This window comes from Pelophylax lessonae, assembly GCF_965119305.1.
Source record: "Pelophylax lessonae genome assembly, chromosome: 8".
Taxonomy (NCBI): domain Eukaryota; kingdom Metazoa; phylum Chordata; class Amphibia; order Anura; family Ranidae; genus Pelophylax; species Pelophylax lessonae.
The window spans coordinates 71,013,696-71,036,509 of NC_138775.1; the positions used below are offsets into that span (position 1 = coordinate 71,013,696).

General features: G+C 42.7%; 1 protein-coding gene across 2 annotated transcripts in view; it reads left to right on the forward strand.

The window, feature by feature from the left end:
• The first annotated feature begins 6,174 nt into the window (after positions 1 to 6,174).
• WNK2 (WNK lysine deficient protein kinase 2) overlaps positions 6,175 to 22,814 on the forward strand; it is a 403,248-nt gene continuing 386,608 nt past the window's right edge. Inside the window, exons 1-2 of one of the 2 annotated variants that reach the window (XM_082265480.1) lie at positions 6,175 to 6,229; positions 7,081 to 7,977. In XM_082265480.1, the coding sequence (XP_082121606.1) occupies positions 7,276 to 7,977 (702 nt within the window). In that variant the 5' untranslated portion in view covers positions 6,175 to 6,229; positions 7,081 to 7,275. Of the gene's footprint in view, positions 6,306 to 7,080; positions 7,978 to 22,814 lie in introns of both variants that reach the window. The other variant, XM_082265479.1, reaches the window with a different exon arrangement.

Consider the following 22,814-nt stretch of genomic DNA (forward strand, 5'->3'; position numbering starts at 1 on the left):
TTCCCCTAATAAGTTTTTTAACGCTACGGTTTAGCCAGCCAGGTTTGGCTTTGTCTCTTCTAAATTTATTCCCAATAGGAATGCACTGCAAGATGCCTTTGCTTAATATTGTTCTAAAGCATTCCCATTTTTCCTCTGTGGTCAGTGATCCCAGGGTTTGGTCCCAGTTTACCCTTTCCATTAATGAGTACAATTTTGGAAAGTCTGCCCTTCTGAAGTTTAGGGTTCTTATGTTCCCCACTTGCCTTTTTATATTGTTATTTATACTAAATGTGATCATCCTGTGATCGCTAGAGCCCAGGTTGTCCTGGACTCCTACCTCCGAGATTATGTCTGGGTCATTAGTGATCAATAGATCCAGGATAGCATTCTCTCTAGTAGGGGAATCCACCAACTGCGACATGTAGTTATCCTGTAAGGTTTCCGTGAATAGCCGGGCCTTATGCGAGTGTGCAGTCCCCTCTTCCCAGTCAATGTCGGGATAATTGAAGTCCCCCAATACGATGACTGATCCTAGTTTTGCCGCTTTACCTATTAGTGCTAAAAATTCCAGCTCTACCTCCTCCCCTTGGTTAGGTGGCCTATAGCAAACCCCCACAACTACTTTTCCCTTATCTTCTTCCTATCGAGTTCAACCCACACAGATTCTAAATCCATGCTCATCCCATCCGTAATGTCACTCCTTTCTAGCACCTTTATATTGTTCTTGACATAGAGACATACCCCTCCCCCTCTTTTACCAACCCTGTCCTTCCGGTACACCGAATACCCTTGGATATTGGCCAGCCAGTCATGTGAGGGGTCGAACCAAGTCTCCGTTATTCCCACAAGGTCTATGTCCTCCTCATGTACTAACATGTCCAACTCATCCATCTTATTAGCTAGGCTCCTGGCATTAGCATATACCCCTCTTAGTTTTACGGAAGTTAAACGTGATTGGCGGTTTTGTTTATTTCTGTTTGGTCTGCTGTTCTCCCGCACAGACCCGCCAATTGATGTTGTTGACCTACTGTCGCTATTGACCCTACAACTGCCTTCAGTCCTCTGCTCCCTCCTGACTGATTCTATTTCTGAGCCCTCCCCCCCGTCTCCTAGTTTAAAAGCCCCTCCAACTCGGTGGCCATCTTTCTCCCCAAAAGAGCTGTACCGTCCCCATTAAGGTGCAGCCCATCCTTACTAAAGAGCCGGTAGCCGACTGAGAAGTCAGCCCAGTTCTCCAGGAACCCAAACCCCTCCTTCCTACACCAATTCCTACACCAATGTTTTTTTTCCTTCTGATGTTTTTGATTGGACACAATAGAATTGCATCAAAGCACACTTCAACGTAGGTTGTGTGTTGCAATGCACTTTTTTTTTTTTTTTTTTTCCGTGTGTTATGCGTTATGATGCGTTGATGCCTCAATTATAAGATAAAAAAAAATTAAAAATGCCTAGATGTAGTCCCTAAGGCAGGTACTAGTAGTTACCAGAAAAGGTAGCAGCCCTAAGGCCTCAAGCGCACCTATTCACACATTCATGCGAAGGGGATTCTTTGCCATAAGATGCAAAGGGGACTTCAGTGCTTGCAGGCAGATCCAGTCATGTCTATTGGGATGCAATGGCTGCACAGAGACAGTCGTTTGGACGTATTTGACAGCGGTAAGGGTGCGTGTCCCCAAACGCACCATGTCCAGCCCCACCTCTAAAGACCTGTACACACAATGAGAATATTGGATGAAAAAAAAAAAACATTCTGAGCGATCGTCCAATAATCTTTTCGCTAATACACAGCTTTGAGAGCCAATCACAAAAGTTCATGCAAAAAGATCTGAAGGGACGAGCATGAGAATTTTCTCGTACGATAACAGTACAAATGATTTTCGTGTGACTAGAATGGTATTTTTCAGAGGCTTAACTAGAACCTTCAGGGCCCCGTGCAAAAAACCATGAAGGGCCCCCTGGACGGGGCCCTTTCTTTCAAGCCTAAGGCTCTTCCCACTGATCCTGGGGCCCTTTACTCTCGTTGCGGGGCCCTTTATTACAGTCCCGCAGCGGGTCCCTTTCACAAGTTCTGCAGTGGGCCCCCTTCCTGCCATCATGGGGCCTCCACACGGTGGTAGAATGCCAGGGCCGGTCACAAGTGTGACCTTGGCGATCTTGGAAGTTCACCCACTAGTGTCAGTAGTTTTTATTTTTTGGTATTTTAATTGTAGTATTTTTTATCATTTTATTTTTTACAATGTCACTGACTATGACTCTGTCCATTCAGAAAAGGAAGGAGCTCCCGCAGCTACAGGAGGAAAAAGATGGACAGTGATTTCTCTACATGCTGCCCCGGCCGGCGCCACCCCTCCTATCCAGGTGTACAGGGGAGCCACACAGGCCCCCTTGGAGCATGGGGCCCGGTTGCAATCGCAACCCCTGTAGTTAAGCCCCTGGTATTTGTAGGGGAAAAAATCATGAGACCAAGACCTCGCAAGCTAGAAATGAAAGGATACAATGCAATACATTACATTAAATCACTTCCGAAGTTGTATTCTATTTTACAATAATTTTTGTAACTTTAGTAATCTGTTGGTTTTCGATATGAGACCAGCATGGGGGGAAAAAAAAAAGATCATTCCTCTGACATTCTTATTGTGTAGATAAATAAATAAGTTGCGCTAAACTTGAATAATATTTAGCTCAAAAAATATTATACATAAAAGTGAATTACATTAGTGATGACATATACTGAATGAAATCACAAATAATGTTCATTAAATTGTGTATTGCAAAATTCTGAAATCTGTGAATAATCCAAGGTAGAACTGGTGAAGCCACTAGATGTACAAACTTCTTACCAAAATCAGGTAAATCAATCGCCCAAATCTCTAGGTAACAATTCTGGTCGAAAGACTGCGATATGGCTCCTCAGATTTCCATGATGTCTCAGTAGTCAAATGCCAAGTGCATGTAAGAAATAATAGCTTCCATAGCGTGATACTGTATCATCCAGTGATATAACTAATAATGGTCTGTAGTATAAATCACCCAGAGTGTATACCACCACCAATACTGCCTGCTTACCAGACATGCAATATGTGAAAGTGAGCAGTGAAATCAACTCCCAATGATCCAATCTGCTTACCAGAAGAGAAAATATAGCTATCCAAAGCCAAGAAATGAGCAACCAGATGTAGCCTGATAAAGTTCAGAGGGACCACCACCAACACCACAGCCGCTTACCAGATGAAGGTATATAGAAAGTCAAAATCAGGTAAATCAATCGCCCAAATCTCTAGGTAACAATTCTAATAACAGAATATAACAATAAGAAAAAGTAATAACATTCTTATTGTGTGTACTAGGGTTAAGCAGCTAAAGTCTTCTGCTGAGGTTGGACGCATCTGAATGCTGTACGTGATACAGATGTTAAGGACCCTATGCATTCAAGAACGAAGGTCTGGAATGCACACGACCTGCTTTTAAAAATATTAGTTACCTGGCTTTAACCCTACTACACTAAATTCTGAGTTATTGATCCCCAACAGGTATGCAAAGCTGAAAAATCATAACTTCTGCCAGCTTGTTCTGGGTCAGTGGCTCACAATACTAAAGCATGAAGGTCCGCATAATGGCCAGGCAACCAGCATTTTCAGAGAAGTAGACCTCTCTATTGGAGTTGCATTATAATTCCATCCTTAAATAATTTTGGTATTTCTATATGTAGTACTCATTGGGTGGTATCATGGCTACACTGCAAGGTAATTGGTGCCACATCCCAAAATTGAAGCACAGTATTTGGTACTTCTGCTGACCTTATTTGATCCAGAGTTCACGGCGCTACGCAGGGGAGTACTGGATAATCCCTGTCTGCTTGGGAACCTCTTGGGAATGTTAATTACTGCAAGTAGCACCTGATAAATTTTTAGAAAGTCTGCAGCATCACTCCAGGGATTATACTGAAGGCCAACTGATTTTAATGAAAATAAGGCATAAAACCACTGAATAAAAATGCAATTTTATTTTCCAGTGTGTGTGTATGTATTTAATATATATATATTTTTTTTATCACCTGTGGTGCATATTTTAGAGAGAAAAAATATGTAGTGCACAGAATATTGGGGGGGGGGGGGGGTAATGGGGTTTTACAGACCCCCCCCCCCCTTCCAGAGCGGCTTTCCCATGCGCTGCAAGGGTTAAATAGAGTAAAAGGCCTTTAAGCTGGATACACACTATCCAACTTTTGTGGTTAGATTTCCTTCAGATTTACCTTTTCTATGTAGTGCAAGGGCCTGCCAGATTGCATACAAATTGAAAGTGTTTAGGTTTGACCTCATACTATATGGTTTTGGTAAATCTCTAAAGGAAAAAGTCTTCAGAAAATCTTATAGTGTGTATGGCCCATTATTCCCTTATCCCTCTTTCCCATAGACCTGTACATACTGGGGTGTACTACCATAGCCCCTGGTGCGCTCTCAGAAGTAAAGGCTGATGAATTCAACACATCACACACTTTACTTTTTTTTTTTTTTTACAACTTTATTAAAATGTCACAAACTGGCATTGCATTTATTAGCTCGCTGACCCGCACCCGTACGTTTTACTGCGGCAGGTTGGCTCAAACTCGTACCTGCATGTTGTGGCTTTCTTTTGGGTCTGCTCACGCATGCATGTGTACTCAGAAGACTGTGCTGCTTTTCGCTGCAGCACAAGCTGATTGACAGGTCCTGATCAATGATTTATGGCTGGTACCCACTTATTGGCTCAGCACTTGACAGAAGAGAGCCCTGTGATGTAAAGAACACAGGGCTCTCTTTGTACAGCAGTGGTGTGCTTTAAAAAAAAAATAGTGTCAGCTTGGCCACCGCACTATTGCAGTCAATTTCGATACATGTGTGGGTGCTTTGGTTGAACAAAAGTTGATCTGACAATGTGTGTATGGGGGAATTGGGTCAGTTTCTTTCAATCAACATGCTGGCTGAACAAAACACAAGTAATGTATGGACAGCTTTAGGCTCTGCTTGTGTTGGGCCCCTTTCACACAGGCTTTCCGATCAGGTCCGACTGTCAGGTTTTCAGGTGAACCTGCTTGGATGCTCTATGCATCCCTATGGAGCAGCCGATGTCAGGGGTGACATCTCCGCTGACACCCGCTGCTCTCCGATCCGGTCTGTGAAATCCAGACAGACAGAAACCCTATTTTCCATCTGTCTGGAGGATCTCATCGGATAAGAGCGGATGAAAACGGACAGACGGTCCGGATGAAAAAAAAAAAAAAAAACGATCTCCCATAGAGGAGAGCGGGGCTCTGACAGCTCCGTCTCTGCAAAGTAAGTGGAGACCGACCTGTAATCCGCCTGCTCAGCGGGGATCGGTGGATCGATCCCCGCTGAGCAAAACTGAGTCTGCCGTGCGAAAAGCCAGTGTGAAAGGAGCCATTTCACACTCTGATTATACAACCTTTTAGCCACCAATTATGTCGTGCAAGGGCCTGTCTGATTTGGTATATTTAAAATGCATTGTTTAGGTGTGTCCTCGTGTTTCAAAGTTTTTTTGGAAAATCTAAAGGAGATTGTACAATCGGATTGCATGGTGTATGGCCATTAGAGGGAGATTTAATCTCGTTTTAAAGTTCTCACTACATTTCTAGCCTATAGGTCAGGAAATGAAGGGAAATCTCCCTATGGGGACACAGATGGCAAAGAGAACAGTTAGCAGTTTAACTCTTCTATATTAAATGAAAAAATGTCTTTAGGTATACATTGAAGCCTATAGATTGTAGTGATTGTCTTCTATCTCCTGTATCAGGCATCATCTGTGTGTGTATGGATCTGTATGCAGACTTTAATTCATATTTCTGTATGAATAGACTGGCCAGCAGTCCCCTCTCTGGTCCGCTCTGTAGGATGTGAGAGCACAGCACTGTATGACGTGTGGGCGGGTCCAGCGCTGACAGTCCATCGTTCTGGGTCCAGAGCTGTCAGCTGGCCCCTCCCCGCGCCCCGCCCCGTCCCTCCTCTCTGTAATGCCTACCTAGGCATTCCCCTTGTCCAGAAGCCGGTGTGCTCAATAGAGATCTCAGCAGAGAGCCGCCACCCGGAGCAGCGAGCCCAGGCAGAGGGGGCGGGGAGGAGCGGGCTGCACACATCAGAGATGTATTGGGGAAGCAGCAGGTCACCCACCCCTCCTCCCCCCTAGTCCTGTGATCTGGGTGTGTAATGCAGAGTGCATAGGGGCATGGTGGCTGGGCTCCTCCCTAACTCAGGTAGGGTGGGGGGCACTGGATACAGGGGGAGAAGTTATGTATTCTTCTTTCTTTGCTGATGTCCTGTTGGATCCATGTGAGTATTGTCTTCCCTCTCCCCACCCTGTAGCATGCATGTGCTCTTTGCCAGCCCCATTGTACTGTGTGCAGACCCTGTTGTCAGCCAGCAATGCATGGGTTAATCACCAAGCCTGTGATCGCAGGGGGGCCACGCGGGACCTCCTTGGCTGTACGCTGCACATTCATCATATCCTGAATGTTTCAGTGTTCATTCACTTGTATGGCCGGAGATGCTTACCCATGCACTGGCAGAGGCAAGGATGGAAGGCCTGGTACCTACTTTGTAATAAGCATGCCAGGCCTAATACCAATGTCTACCAATGGGTGTGATTAGGCCTGCTACTTTAAGTGTACCCACCTATTCTCCTCTTTTGTATAGGATGGTGAGGCCTTGATGCCAGCTTACGGCATCTCTCTTCCCATGTGCATGCTCAGGATCCATCCTATAATATAAAGAATGTCTGCTGACCAATTATTTATCTGAATTATTTTAGCCATCACCCCTTTTTTATATTACATATATTATGCCCCTTTTTTTTTTGGAATATAACCCCCCCCCCCCCCTCTAACATGTAAGCTCTTGCTCACACCCCCTTGGTAAGCCTGTAGTGATCATGCTGACCCTAGCACATGTGTGATCTTATGATGTCAGGAAGCAGAGTCCACTTCCCTACTTGTGTTTGCAGATCTGGGTGGATGGGACATAGTGCTGGACAGCTCCTGTGTGCAGGGAGGGGTGGAGGGGGCCCACACTGTGCTTGTGACTCTAATGATCTGTTTCAATCCCGTAGGCTCCTATGGCTTTCTGATGAGATCTACTCTTGCTGGACTGACAGAGGATCTGCAGTGATCTGGGAGGGCAGACTTTGATAACCTTATCATGGGAGCTTAGGAGAAAAAAAACTACTGCAACTGCATCTTTCTGCGTCACAGCCTCCTGCAGGGAAATCTGTTGAGTTTTTTTTTTTTTCTCTTTTTAAACTGATATGGACCATGCATCCAAAAGAGCAGGGACACATGATTCACAATCTACAACTAGAAATCTAATGGAAAGTGGGGTGCATAACAAAAAGGCTCAAGGGATCAAAAGTGAGTGTCCTGCAAAACCCAATGACTGTACTCAGAGTCCTATGAATATTCATGGGCTGAACAGCAGTGGGAATATCATGGACACTGCAATGCTGAACTCGGTGAAAGATGCCCAGCTTGTGCCAGCTCCTAAGGACTTGAGAACGGTCAAGCTGAGGTTCTTGAGGAGGACTGTGGTAGAGTCTGATCAAGAGGAGCCATCGGTTTTGGAGCTGAGTGAATCTCTGCACCAGAGCAAGGTCATCCCTATCTCTAAAACCAGAAGGGCCATTGCTAAGAGGGCTCATGGGACCAGTGACCAGGGATCTACCACCGAGACCAGTGAGCCTAAGACAGGGGCTTCCATAGAGAACATTGCAGAAAAACCACCAGAACCTACTAGCCAAGAGCGAAAAGATGAACCGGACACACTTAAAGAGGCACCAAAGTCCAAAAAGGAGGAAGAAGAGGACAATGAAGAAGATATGAAAGCGGTTTCTACTTCCCCTGATGGAAGGTTTTTGAAGTTTGACATTGAAATTGGAAGAGGCTCCTTTAAAACAGTTTATAAGGGTCTGGATACAGAAACATGGGTGGAGGTCGCATGGTGTGAACTTCAGGTAAGAACACAATTTTAATATCCTTCGTTTTAAAAAGAATGGCTCGGTTTATGTAGCTTATAAAAATGTTTTTAATTGTGTTTAGATTTTTATTTTTATTAACTTGGTTTTCTGCTTTGTTATACTTGTGGTGGTTTTTTTTTTTTTTATTTAATATTTTTTTTTTGGGGGTTTATATTTTATTATTGTAGTATTATTATTTGATTTTTAGTATGAGATTTATTTTTATGATCTTGGTTTTGCTGCTTTTGTTTTACTTGTTAATACTTAAATATGTTTTTTAGATTGTGTTTTACACAAAGTTGAGACATTTTATAGTAGGAGATCTACGCAGTAGGGCAATTGCCTATAGATCAGCTAATTGCGGATTCTAGAGAAGTATGTTTGCACCAATCTTTGCTGATAAATGATGAGTTCTATATTGATTCTGATACTAGGCTTGTTCTGAATGAATGTTACTGAACCTTAATCACCTTCTACGTCAAATCTCCTCTGCAGTTTTGAGTCAAATTAACTTGTCTCCTTATATAACACTCATGACATGCTGCCATAGAGGACCCACTACTTATGTAATGATTATTCATACAAATAGTCCCGATATGGTAATATGTAAATTGCACCTTTCTAGACAACAGCTAAATTGTTATAGTTGGGAATCCATTTCGACACAGAGGAGATACTATGTTCATACAGCATACCTTTTATCATTTTCAATCAAGACTTTCTTGTGATTTTTTTTTTTTTTTTTTTCTAATTTATTTTTTTTTTTTTTTCTATGGGAATAAAAGTTCTGATCCTCTAAGTATAATTTTTGCTACCTGGACATGTAAGCGTTAAAAGCATGACTCAGCTGTTTTGCTGCAGTATAAAATGTAACTCTTTTCTGTGGAGTATCCAAGAATAACTGCCTCCAAACTGTTTAATTTTCTTTTTAAATGTATTTTTTTTTTTTTTTGTATGGTGCCAGCTTAAAGAAGGGGGTTTAAAGCAGTAGTAAACTCTGCTTTTGAACTTGTACCTACAGGTAAGCCTAAAATAAAACCGAATAGAAGGCAGACACACCTACTAGTGCATTACCAAAATTATTTATTGAATATTAAAATCAATAAAAGTGGGTACTCCCAAAGTAGCAATTATCAATGAGCCGTAAAACCACACAATGTTGAGCAGTAGGGACACGTGCCGTATTGCATCAAGGGGTACAAGCTGATGTGTTTTGGGGGGCGCACCTCCTTCCTCAGAGCTGAGCTACCAGCTTACTTTTAGCTTGGCTCTGAGGAAGGGGGTGTGCCCCCCAAAACGCGTCAGCTTGTACCTATTGATGTGATACGGCACATGTGTCCCTATTGCTCAACATTGTGTGGTTTTATGGCTCATTAATAGTTGCTGCTTTGTGAGTACCCACTTTTTATTCATTAATGTTTTTTTTTTTTTTTTTTGGTAATGCACTAGGTGCGTGCACCTTTTCATTCTGTTTTATGTTTTAGCATCTATCGGATTACCCCATCTGAGGAGGGCGGCATCCATCTAGTCCTGGAATACCTTGTCCGTGTTTCTTTTTACCAAAGAAGACCTCTTGTGCGCTGGAAGTGTTTGTTTGTCTAGCTACAGGTAAGCCTATTATAAGGCTTGCTTTATAGGTACAGTGAATGTCTCCTAAACTTGCAGTGTTTAGAAGATATTCACACTGGATGCAGCCGGTGACATCACTGGTGCATGCGCTCTGAAGGGACAGCATGCTTTCCCTTCTGAGCTCTGTGCCATAAGCCGTGCGCAGGAGTGACATTATTGCTGCTCAGCCATTCAAAGGACTGGAGCCAGCGAACCCGGATGGAAGACCGGGGAAAGATGGAGGCGCTGTAGGCAGTGAGTATTTCATAATGTGTTAGTATGTGATGCATTCTAGCACATTATGCCATTGCCTTGCTGGGTATTTTTTTTTTCTTTTGTACCTTGATGCATTCTATGCATTAAAGTAAAAAAACCTTCTTTTTCCAGCTCCCGCCCCTCCCCCCCTAAAATCCTTACCTTTGACCCCCCCCCCCCCCCAAAATCCTTACCTGAGCCCAATCTCCATCCAGGATTGTGCCTGGGAGCTCTCACTCTCCCCTCATTGTACATGGATGCAGCAGCCATTGGCTCCTGCTGCTGTCAATCACAGACTAAGAGGAGGGAGCAGAGGGTGCGTCTGGGCACTTAGCAAGGGGGAGGCGCCAGAAGCGCTGATGAGGGACCAAAGAATAGGCTGAATGGGACTGCTCTGTGATAAACCAAAAGGATCTCGTCAATTACCAGATGTTTAGAAATGAAAATCCTTCTTTGTTTAAAGCCTCATACTCACAGCCAATAAGATCAATGCATTGCCAAGATTTTTTGTATTCCTGTTGCTGGGTTCACTGGTGTTTTGCAATCAGCCGCATCCAGGAAGCCTTTACAAATCAATGGCGGGCCGACAGATGTTGCGACTTTTCACATGTAAACAAACATCTAAGGGATTGCATGTGATTAGGGACAGGTGAATGGTCCTACAGGCAGATTGTTGTCATCTCTGAATGGAAGGGCCCTGAATGTGGGTCTTCCGAGTTCTGGACCTTCATTGTTGAATTCACAGGGCCCTAAATGTGGGTTTTCGGCCTTCTGGACCTTCATTTCCGAAGAACAGGGCCCTAAATTTGGGTCTTCTGACCGCCAAACCTTAATTTCTGAATGCACAGGGCCATACGTAGAGCAACCCCTAGTGGTTTATACATGACTTGAAAACTGCACCCAAAATGACTTAATATGACGTCAACTTAAAGGCCTCATCCCGTAACCAATGCCTCAGCATTTATGCAGTGTATATACCTGTACCAGGTGTATTTAATGTCCGTTGCTGTAGGTTGATGCATATTAAGCCCTTTCGGGTGCAAGTTATGGCTAAGCTGCTAGGGTTGTTATCTGAAATATGTGCCGTGTATGATTTTAGATGTTCTCAGTTTGGATTAACTTTGCCACAATTGACACACTGGGGTTGATGTACTAAAAGCAAATAGGTTGTTCACTTTGCAAGGGAATTTTCACTTAGCTTAGTGAAGGAGGTTTTTTTCCTTGCACGGGTATTTATTGAAAAGGTAATTTTCACCTCATTCACTAAGCCAAGTGAAAGATTAAAGTAAAACTATAGGCAAAACACTTTCATTTTGGGTAGAGTAAGGCATCTTGTCCTGAGATTTGTCGTACTCCATGATTTTCAATGAGTACCATTCCTATCTGTGCGACTTCAAAGTAGTCCCTGCACTACTTTGGGGAGATTTTTTTTGGCATTATGAGGTCCATAGGCATTGCTTCAAGTCCCGGCAAAATCGCTGGACTTTTAGGTCGCGCAAGTGTAATATATATATATATATATATATATATATATATATATATATATATATATATATATATATATATATATTTTTACAATCTGTATCCCATTGCAGAGATTTCACTTCCTGTCCCATAAGCAAACAGGAAGTGAGAGGAAATCCCCTGCAAATGAAGAGAATTCTTTTTGGACCCCCAGGTCACCAGAACTAGTGACCCCTTTGGATGATTTTCCTCTTATTACTTTTATGGGGACAACCCAAAATGTGGGATTTTCGTTACTTTTACTTCCAATGATAATGGTAAATGGGACAAATGGAGGGTGAATCCCCTTAACAGAAGCACAGGCTACTATAAAAACTAACGGTGTCCTAATCCCTCTCCACTTTATCCCCCAAAAATTTTTTGCCTTTAGATCTACTTTAACTTGCAAAGTAAACAGCCTATTTGCCTTTATTAAATCAGCCCAGATGAGGCTGCAAAACCTTGTACCCATCCTTGTGGGACTTTGGCTTGCCTGCAGGTGGGTCATTTACTTTGGTTAGGTTTAATGTAGGCTTCAAGGAGTTGGCTAGTCCAAACATGAAGCCATCATATACTTTGTCTGTCTAAGCTCAAAAACCTAAAATGTAACATATTGCAGTTTAATAGTCCATAGGGGAGGTGGTTATATTTTGTTTTTGTAAAGACCTTTTCTTTTACTTATCTTTTCTGGTAATCCTGGCAAATAACAGATTTTTCTGTACACACGGCCTGAATGTCGGGCTGCATCCACTGGTTCAGTAGAAACTGTCCGACATTCGGCCCGTGTGTATGGCAGCCGGTCTGACCGAAACCAGCCTTTAAGTCGAAGGTTTGCCAATGGCTGAGAGTGCTGACCTGTGCGTGTGTGTGTGTGTGTGTGTCTGTGTGTGTGTTTTTGTGTGCTTTTGGCGGACCTCGATCCACTTGGTTGCGTGGGGGTTGGGGGGGTTGGATGAGAGACACACAGAAGATAACATAGTTTGTGTTTTCAGCTCACAGAAAGTGACAAGGATGCTGCAATTATGGCAAGATCAACAGGTATTTTCTGTACTTGCTGAAAATGTTCCTAAAGGGGAACTTGCACCCCTCCTTCCTCCGCCAACGAAGCTGCCATCTCAGCCTTTGTTTGATCAGAAATTTCCATTGTGCTGCACATGTGATCAGTTATGACACCAGCCATTTAATGGTTTGACAGTTCGGTTGAAAGCCCAAGCAAATGTGACAGCATCAGGGCTGTCTTTAACACGGGGCAAAAGGGGCAGCTGCCCAGGGCCTAGTCATTGTCATGGGGCCCAAAGCAGTTGCCCCTTGAGCCCACACTGCTGCCTGCCGGAGTTCCGCTACCTAGGGTGCTAGTCACATGCTGGCTGCTTGCTACTTTCACTTGTAAATACAGAAGCACTGCTTCTGTATTTACAAGTGACATCGCTCCTCTGATGGTGGCTGCTCTACATATCAATCTCTAAGAGCAGAGGGGGTGAAGAATCTGCTTATTCTACTTTAAATGAAAGTAAAACCATCTTGGGTTGTCATTCCTTTGCACATTTTAATAGTACTTGTATATCACATAGTTTTTTCTTCAAGGATATTTTCTTAAACTTTAATTATTTAACTTTTGAGCTAAATGCTGTACATGACGTGTAATTGATTTTTTTATAACGTGCTATGCCTAGCGAGAAATTAAAGTGAATATTAGCTGGAGGAGCCAAACCTAGGTAGAAGGGGCCCATGCACTGTGCTGTGGTGGTGTGCGTTACTTGTGTTGGTATACTTCAGTGGCATTTATTGTTAATGGCACCCCAGCATACCTCCAAAACACATGTGCTGCAACACATTGCAGCATGGTCTCTAGGGGGTAATTCCTAATAATGGGGTATTATGTACAAAAGTTTAAGTGCTTAGTACATGGGTGTTAAACCCTATATGAAGGTACCTACATCCTAAAACACTAATTTTGTTGGAAAAAGAGTAAAGTGGGGCAGCAGGATTTCACTTCGTACCATCGAGGGAAATTACACCAGATTAAAATCACATAATTTTATTACAAATACCATCACTAAAGGGTGTGTTGTTTTTTTTTTTTTTTTTTTTTTTTTTTTTTTTTTTGTTTCCTTTTCACTAAAAAATAAGGCCATAAAGATAAGTCCCTCTTACATGGCTATTCTGCAACCACAGGGGAATGCCAGCTTGCACCACAAAGGTGTTAATCCAAAGGGGAAATGTGCGTGTAGTCAGCCAATATCGACATGTTTCTCATAAACCCGTTTCTTCAGGAGTATGAGGGGACCAAATTCTACAACAAAACAAAATATACAGTAATACCAATTATGAATACGTGTTATGTGATGCTCAAATGAATAGTGAAATTATGGAGGTAGATAGTTGCTAGAGACTGGTGGCCATCTGGCACTTTACCCCAAGAGTCGAATTCAATTGTGGGGCTCTTGGGGTAGTGCTGCATGGCCACTAATCTCTAGCAACTATGGATTTGCATGCATTGCAGTGGACAGCTGTGGTAACTATGGGCCACAAAAACGTCTTTAAACAACAAATTAAATAATGTTTTGGTTATTCGGATTGCGTCCTGGAACATAACTACAACTGGATGCAGTGCTTCAACAATTGTTTAGATCAGTACACTTATAAAGACATCAGATCTTGAAACACAGATTTTTCCAACTCAATGAACAGGAGATTGACCCATCTAGACCACAGCAGATTTTGTTTTCTTGCTCTCTAACCTGATAACCTGAAGGAGCTGTCTTGTGAACTGAGATTTATATTCTTTTTGAGGTTTATAATAAAACAGACCTAGCTCCTGCAGAGAACGACAATTAAACCTGTGTGCTACAGCTGTGGGTAAAGTTTTATCACCCAGGTATGCATCTTTGAGATGGTGAACAGCCCATTTACTGGCATGGGATATGCCCATTGTAACCAAAACCTAACTTTAAGCAAATTCATTATTTTTAATTCTGCATATAGTTTTAATCATTTCAATTTTGTCAGGTTTTAATTTGTGTTGAACACCATTTTGGAGGTTTCCCTTCATTTCTCTGCCTGTGATATCAAGAATGGGGTTAGTGGTTGTCATTGGAAGAGCAAGGTAGAGATGGCAATAAATACAAAAACTGTGCTGCGCCAGACGTGCACCAATAAACATAAATGATGTTAATATAATCAATATCTGAAGTCCATACAAGCTGTGATTGTGCTCAAAATCCAATAAATGTGCATTAGTGTCCAAGTGTCCAAATCAGAAATGCAATCTGGTGAAAAGTGCACACCAATCTGTGAAATCCCTCCACCTGCTAGATTTTCCTCTCGCCTCCAAAAAGGACCCAGACGGGCCAGCAAAAGCATATACTGAGGATATCAGACTCCTGGAAAGACACTCCAGCCTCTCACATCCGGAGGTCTCAAGACACGGGACATGCGATGCAAAATATAAAAGGGAAAATATAGTGCTCTCCGTTTCAACAATCAGGCTTTATTGAGGAAAATAGAAGTTTACTCACATGTACAGGGCACTTCACCGTGCCTGCTGTTATGGCAATAATAGCGTGTGTCACTCGAGAGATGTTCGGCGTCGGTCACGCAAGCTCCGCCCCCTATACGCGTTACGACGAGCGTATGGCTCCAACGTCTTCCTCGGTAGGAAGACGTTGGAGCCATACGCTCGTCGTACCCCTATACGCGTTACGACGAGCGTATGGCTCCAACGTCTTCCTCGGTAGGAAGACGTTGGAGCCATACGCTCGTCGTAACGCGTATAGGGGGCGGAGCTTGCGTGATGGACGCCGAACATCTCTCGAGTGACACGCTATTATTGCCATAACAGCAGGCACGGTGAAGTGCCCTGTACATGTGAGTAAACTTCTATTTTCCTCAATAAAGCCTGATTGTTGAAACGGAGAGCACTATATTTTCCCTTTTATATTTTGCATCGCATGTCCTGTGTCTTGAGACCTCCGGAGGTGAGAGGCTGGAGTGTCTTTCCAGGAGTCTGATATCCTCAGTATATGCTTTTGCTGGCCCGTCTGGGTCCTTTTTGGAGGTGAGAGGCCAATCTAGCAGGTGGAGGGATTTCACAGATTGGTGTGCACTTTTCACCAGATTGCATTTCTGATTTGGACACTAATGCACATTTATTGGATTTTGAGCACAATCACAGCTTGTATGGACTTCAGATATTGGTTATATTAACATCATTTATGTTTATTGGTGCACGTCTGGCGCAGCACAGTTTTTGTATTTATTTTGATTTATTGTGGGATGTGAACACGATTGGTGTATGCTGCCGGCTATATATGTTTTATGCACAGTGATATTCAAGCACTTTTTCAGTACATTATTCACGCACAGTGTTTTTACCTATTTTGAGTGTTATATCACATATTTGGTTTTGCGCTGATAGTTTTTTGTTATATTAGAGATGGCAATAAGTTGTCAGAAATTCTAACCTTTACCTACTCTACTAAAAATGTGTTTTTGATTTTTGGCGATGTTGCTTGTTGGAGAGATTTCCTATCCTTCTTCTTTTTTGTTGTGACAGGAAGCAATTGGCTAATCATCCCAATAGGGATACAGTTGGTAATAAAAATATGACAAGACTCTAACCCTTTTTTTCTATATTAAAAACAAAATAAACCTTTTTGTTTGGAGCTGGCTTATTTTGACACTTGGGGAAAAAAAAATCCAAGACTCACTACAGGGGTAGAGAGCGGGCCTAGAGAGCTTGGAAGATAAGTGAATGGCAACGGTAGCCATTATGGGAGAGGGACAAAAGTGCCATGGTGTATGAATGAGGATTGTTGTAGACCTGTAGCAAGGCACCTAGAAAAGGGAGATGGCAGACCTGGAGTGAGGCATTTGGATAAAGGTGTAGGAGACCTGGACTGAGGCATCTAATTGGACTAGCAGAGCGGGAGTAAAGCATTTGAAAGAAGCAAGGAAATATAAATTGAGGTACCTGAAGATAGAAACTTGGAGAACCGGAGAAAGGCATCTTAAAGAGGAAGCTAGGAGACCAGAAGCGAGGAGTCTAAAGCTGGATACACACTATTCAACTTTTGTGGTTAGATTTCCTTCAGATTTACCTTTTTCTATGTAGTGCAAGGGTCTGCCAGATTGCATACAAATTGAAAGTGTTTAGGTTTGACCTCATATTATATGGTTTTGGTAAGTCTAAAGGAAAAAGTCTTCAGAAAATATTAGTGTGTATGGCCCTTAAGAGAATAGGAGACCAGAAGTAAGGCATCTGGAAGAAACAAGGAGACCTGAAGAAGAGCGTTGGGAGACCTGGAGCAAAGCATCTGAAATGGGGAGCCAAGAGACCTTGGAGCAAGGCATCTGAAATGGAGAGCTTGGAGACCTGAAGCAAGACCTCTCTAAGATGGAGTAGGAGACCTGGATCGAGGCATCTGAAATGGGGAGCAAAGATGCATAAGAGGGATGTAGAAGACCTTGAGCAAGGCATTCAGAGGCAGGAGCTAGAAGACCTGGAGTGAAGCATTTGAAAAAGGGAGCTGGGAGACCTGCAAAGTGTAGAGCCCTCAAAGAAGGGGCATAAAACGAAACCAGATTAAAAGCATGAGGTGCCACTGAAAAAAAGTGTTAAATTCGCTGAAAACAATTAGGGTGAGTACCTGGATAGAGAACTGGCTCCAAGGGCGAGTCCTGAGGGTGGTGATAAATGGGGAGTACTCCGATTGGGTGGGTGTGGAAAGTGGGTTCCCCCAAGGTTCTCTCCTGGGACCAATCCTGTTCAATTTATTCATAAATGATCTAGAGGAGGGGATATCCAGCACAATCACGCTATTTGCGGATGATACTAAACTAAGCAGGGCAATAGTTTCTATACAGGATGTGGAAACCTTACAAGCGGACCTGAACAAAATAATGGGGTGGGCAACTACATGGCAGATGAGGTTTAATGTTGAAAAATGTAAGGTAATGCACTTGGGTGTCTCAAACACGAATGCAAGCTACTTGCTAGGGGAGGAACCTCTGGGTGAATCTAAGATGGAAAAGGACCTGGGGGTACTAGTGGACAACAGTCTTGGCAGTGGCATGGAATTCCCTTGCTACTGCAAGCAAAGCCAACAGAATACTGGCATGTATAAAAAAGGGGATTAACTCCAGAAATAAAGAGATTATTCTCCCGCTTTACAAGACTCTGGTTCGGCCACATCTTGAGTATACCGTCCAGTTCTGGGCACCGGTCCTCAGAAAGAATGAGCTGGAACTGGAGATAGTCCACAAAAGGGCAACAAAAACAATTGGGGGAATGGAGGACATCAGCTATGAGGAAAGACTGCAAGCTTTGAACTTATTCTCTCCAGAGAAGAGACATTTGAGAGGGGATATATCAATGTACAAATACTATACTGGTGACCCCAGCATAAGGAACAAGCTTTTAAGAGAAACTTAAACTAGAGGAAAAACGGTTTAACCTTTAAACTATGTAAGGTGTTCTTTACTGTCAGAGCAGTAAGGATGTGGAATTCTCTTCCACAAGCAGTGGTATCAGCAGGGAGCATTGATAGTTTAAAAAAACTATTAGATGGGCACAGACCAAAAAAGAAGATACAACAAAAGTTGTCCAGCATGAAACTACGGACTTTAAAGGCACATATTGGACAGGCAAAAGGTTGTTTTGATTAAAACTTTTACATTTTATTAAACAAGTTTTTGTTAAAAAAGAAAAATCAAAAAATACATATGTGCATCATATAACATATTAAAACCAAACTCCTAATGGGGAAGAACCTCCATATAAGTTCCAAATAGGTATACAGACATAGTACATAATTAGTTACAAGAGGTACATGTATTGTGCTGGTCTGGACAGGTCAACGCATTTACGCTTCTTCAGGACCTCAGGCGATTAGGTACTCTCAACGATAGACAAAGTATGTAGTTAGTGACCGATAGACATTATCGTGTGTTCACATTTTTCATTCACTTATTATGATGACAATGATTTTCAAAAGCAATGCATCGACCAACCTCCTGTAATGCACTACACCAGGTCATCCATGGCAGATCGTCAGCCAATGGGGGAGAAACCCACCTATGGTTTCAAGTGGTCTTAAATGAGGAACAGCCGGGCAGCAGGTGACACATTAACAGGCAACAAATTTAAGCCTTGTGAGCTGCAAAGATGTATGTATGCTGCTCAAGAGATTGTTATGCCTTTCCCTTTTTTATCTGTTTTTTCTAAATTTTTTGTCAGGAAATAGACGATTCAAATATTCAAGGATAAGGATACCCAGATAGCCAAGTCATGAACATAACTTGTAGTCTTGGGTTCTGTTATTATAAGAAAACAGTACTTAAAGATATGTGCCTCTATCTTAAAAGAAAGGGGTGGATAATCCCATATTTCCAATGGGTCTTTTGGGGACCCTTGCCATTTAATGTGTGTCCTCGTTCATGTCCGGCTGTTCAGTCCAACTGAACAATCGCCTGAGGTCCTGAAGAAGCGTAAATGCGAAACGCGTTGACCTGTCCAGACCAGCACAATACATGTACCTCTTGTAACTAATTATGTACTATGTCTGTATACCTATCTGGAACTTGTATGGAGGTTCTTCCCCATTAGGAGTTCGGTTTTAATAGGTTATATGATGCACATATGTATTTTTTGATTTTTCTTTTTTAACAAAAACTTGTTTAATAAAATGTAAAAGTTTTTATCAAACAACCTTTTGCCTGTCCAATATGTGCCTTTAAAGTCCGTAGTTTCATGCTGGACAACTTTTGTTGTATCAACTTCTTTTTTGGTCTTTGTTCATAATCAGGATTATGGCACACAAGGGTAGCTCATTTGTTCTCTTAATTTGAATATTAGATGGGTACCTTAAAGACCACAACATAAAGGGCTATACAATGTACGGTTAACAGCAAACACACACACACACACACACACACACACACATCATATGTTAAACTGGATGGACTGATGTCTTTTTTTTTCAACCTCACTAACTATGTAACTATTTTGATCCATACAGCTTATTCAATAAAGTGCCGTAAGAGTAACAGTTTATCTTTTTTAGTGATTTAAATTCAGTAAAGTGAAATTTAATTGCCTGTTAAGGGTAACAGCATTTCACACTTCAGCTTTGCTCGTTATATTGACTTCATGAAAAAGTACAGTGGACTCCTGAAGACCATCTGTCGTGTTTCTTTTATTAATGTGTATTTCTACATATTGGGTTTATTGTTAAATTCTTAATGAGTAAAAATGAACCTTTAAGAAGTGTGCAACTTCTTGTCTGTTGCTAATAATATAGAGTATGAGGATCTGTTTGCCTTCCTCTCAGCATGCAGTGTGTGTCATCTGTTTCACACAGCACTGGAAATCCTAACAGACTTTTGGGATTGAAGCTAACTGTGCTGCCTGAAAGCTTGTAAAGCACAAAGCATTCAATGCTTGAGGAAAGCTGAGTTAGACTTACCGGTAACTCCTTTTCTGAGAGTCTTCCAGGACAGCCCATGAGACCTAGGGCTCCTCCTACCAGAACAGGAAACATGATAACCCCACCAGATTAAAGGCGTTTCTCTTGTTCACCCCTTCAGTATTTCTTGGGAACCGTAGGACGTCCATGCAAAGCGTATACATAATACAAGACCTCTCCGGGTGGGAATCCAGCTGTCCTGGAAGACTATCGGAAAAGGAGTTACCAGTAAGTCTCTCGGCTTTTCTCAAGTCCTCTTTCAGGACCATCCATGAGATGAGCCAGAGCTTACCAGTCTAGGAAGGGACCACAGCCTGGAGAACCTTTCAACCAAACCCCTGTTCCTGGGAAGAGAGGAGGTCCAGGTGATTAATGTTTTAACAAAGGTAAAAAAATTAGACTCGGTGGCTGCCTTCTATATTTTTTATGTTGAGGCTCCAGCCCTTTCAGCCCAGGACGTGGACAAGGCTCTTGTTGAATTTGCATTGACAAATGGCCGAGAAACATTCCTAACTCTATAGGCTTCAGCAATTTCTGTCTGCTTTATCCACCTGGCTATTGTGGCCTTAGAGGCTCCATTACCCTTGTGTGTCCCAGAAAAAAAGAGCAAATCAGGCCTCAGATTTCCTAGAGGTAAAGGTTTTGATAACCTCTAGGTATATGAGAAGAACCCTTCTGAAATCCAAAAAAACTAAAATTCCTTTCTTTCTCATTTTTAGGAAAATTACAAAAGGTTGGTAGCACAATATCCTGTGACCTATGAAAGGAAGTGGCTACCTTTTGGCAAAAACCCCCTGGGTCGGTTTTTAACCCCACTGTATTGTCCATAATTGTGTGGAACGGTTCCCTAATTGAGAGAGCCTGCAAACTGACGTAACTGCAACCAGGAATGTAAATTTTTTTTTTTTTGTGAGCAATTTCACTGACCAATCCTTTCAGGTGCTCGACGAGAACAGACCCTAAAGCTTGAAGGACGAGTCTGCTCCCAAGAAGGACATGCTCTGACAACCATAGGTTTTGACCTGGCAATTGCCTTTTGAAAAACCTCCCCTATACAGGCTCTTCCAAAAGGGAGTACTGAAGGAAAACGCTTATGACCGCAGCCTGAACCTTTTAAGTACTAAGGGATAGACCCTTGTCGGCACCCTCTTGAAAAAAAATAGATGAAACCTTGGGAGAAATCTTCAATTTTATAGACAACGAAGAGTTACATTTCTTCCACATTATGTAGTAATATAGCTCTTGTGACAGGCTTCTGGGAGTTAAATAGGGTCTTGATCACCTTGTTTGAGAATCCCTGGGAGCTTAGTATCTGCTCTTCAGATACCAAGCTGTTTTTAATGATGCCACCTGAGATCGAGCTACTGAACTCTGAGACTACAGGTCCTGTATCGTAGGGAAAGTCACTGGAAGTTTTGAGGCTAGGGCATGCAGGCATGAAAACCATGGCCTTTTGGGCCAAAAGGGGGCTATCAGGATCAAATTGGTGTTTTCCCAGAAGAAACTTCCGGGATTAGTCTGATAGGAAGGAAGGTGTAGCATAGGCTGAATGACTAGGCATTCACTGAAGCGTTGATCCCCAGAGACTGATGCACCCCCCCCTCAATTAATGTAAAAGAATCTGTTTTGCTGTTCATTTGGGCTGCAAACAAAGTTCCACCTCTGGGGAACCCCACCTGCTGGCAATTTCCGCAAAAATTTCAGTGTTGAGGGACAAATTGTCCTGATGCACCTGGTAGCGGCTGATGTTATCTGCCATCCCTTCTGGGTCCCTTTCAGATGAAGTGCTGAAATGGAGGCTAGATTCACCTGGGCCCAAGATAGAATCTTTTGGACTGTGAATTGCAAAGTCCGACTTTTTGTACCCTCCTTGTTGCAATGTTTTCGGATAGAATTTGCAGGTGGTGACCGCTGACCTCTGCATGAAAAACCTCTAAGGCACTCTGCACTGCCAGAAGCTCCCTTTTGACTTGATGATGATCTTGCTTCCACCGGGGACCATTCACCCTGTGCTATCTCATTTTGTAGATGTGCTCCCCCATCCATAAGAGCGTTATTCTCTGAAATATTGAAATTCCCATTCCAGCCCTCTGGTCAGGTGAAGTGGTGACCTTCACCAGCACAGGGTTCTCTTTTTACCTTGGAGGGAATTCGTACCTTCAAGTTTTAAAGTACTAGGAGACCTGTCCCAGTTCCTTTAGAAGGAATAACTGGCAGAATCGCGCCCAAGGCGCAGCTGAAAAGTAAGTGGCCATAAGGCCTACAGCTCTTGAGATCTCTGAGCGAGACCCACTGGTTGCCATCATTTTTAAGTTTCAAACTTTTTTTTTTTTTTTTTTTTCCCCCTGGAAGGAAAATCTTTTGAACCAGCGAGAATCTCATACCCGAGATGTCACTCTTTGGTAAGGCTACGGAGAAGACTTCTCGTTGACTATCCAGCCTAGCGACTGGAGGAACTTCTGTACCGTCTGGAGATCCCTCTCTAGTTTCTGACACGACTCAGCCGCTACTGGGTCGCCCAGGTAGATGAATTTTTGTCTTAATGGGGCCAACGTTTTCCCCCCAGGACCTTTTTGTAGAGATGCGTGGAGGCGATGATAAAACAAAGGGCAGCGCTTTGAACTGAAAATGCCGGATCTCCGATCCTAATTTTACTGCTAGTTGGAAAAACTTTTGCTATGCTGGGTGAATAGGGATGTGCAGGTTGGCATCATTTAAGTCCAGCGTTGTCCTAAAGCACCCCGGGTAAAGCAGATTTCTTATGGAAAATATTGATTCCATGCAAAAGTGTGTGTATTTGATCGAGTGATTTAGAAAACGAAGGCTCAATATCAGGCAGTATTTCCCCTGAGGGCTTTTTTTTTTATCAAAAATATATGGGGATAAAACCCCTGCCCTGCTCTACCCTCATGACTGGGACCAGAACATTCTGATCTACCAAGTCTCCTATCTGGAGACTCAAGGCAGTTGCCTTTTTACTCTCTGTGGAGGCTGATGACGAAC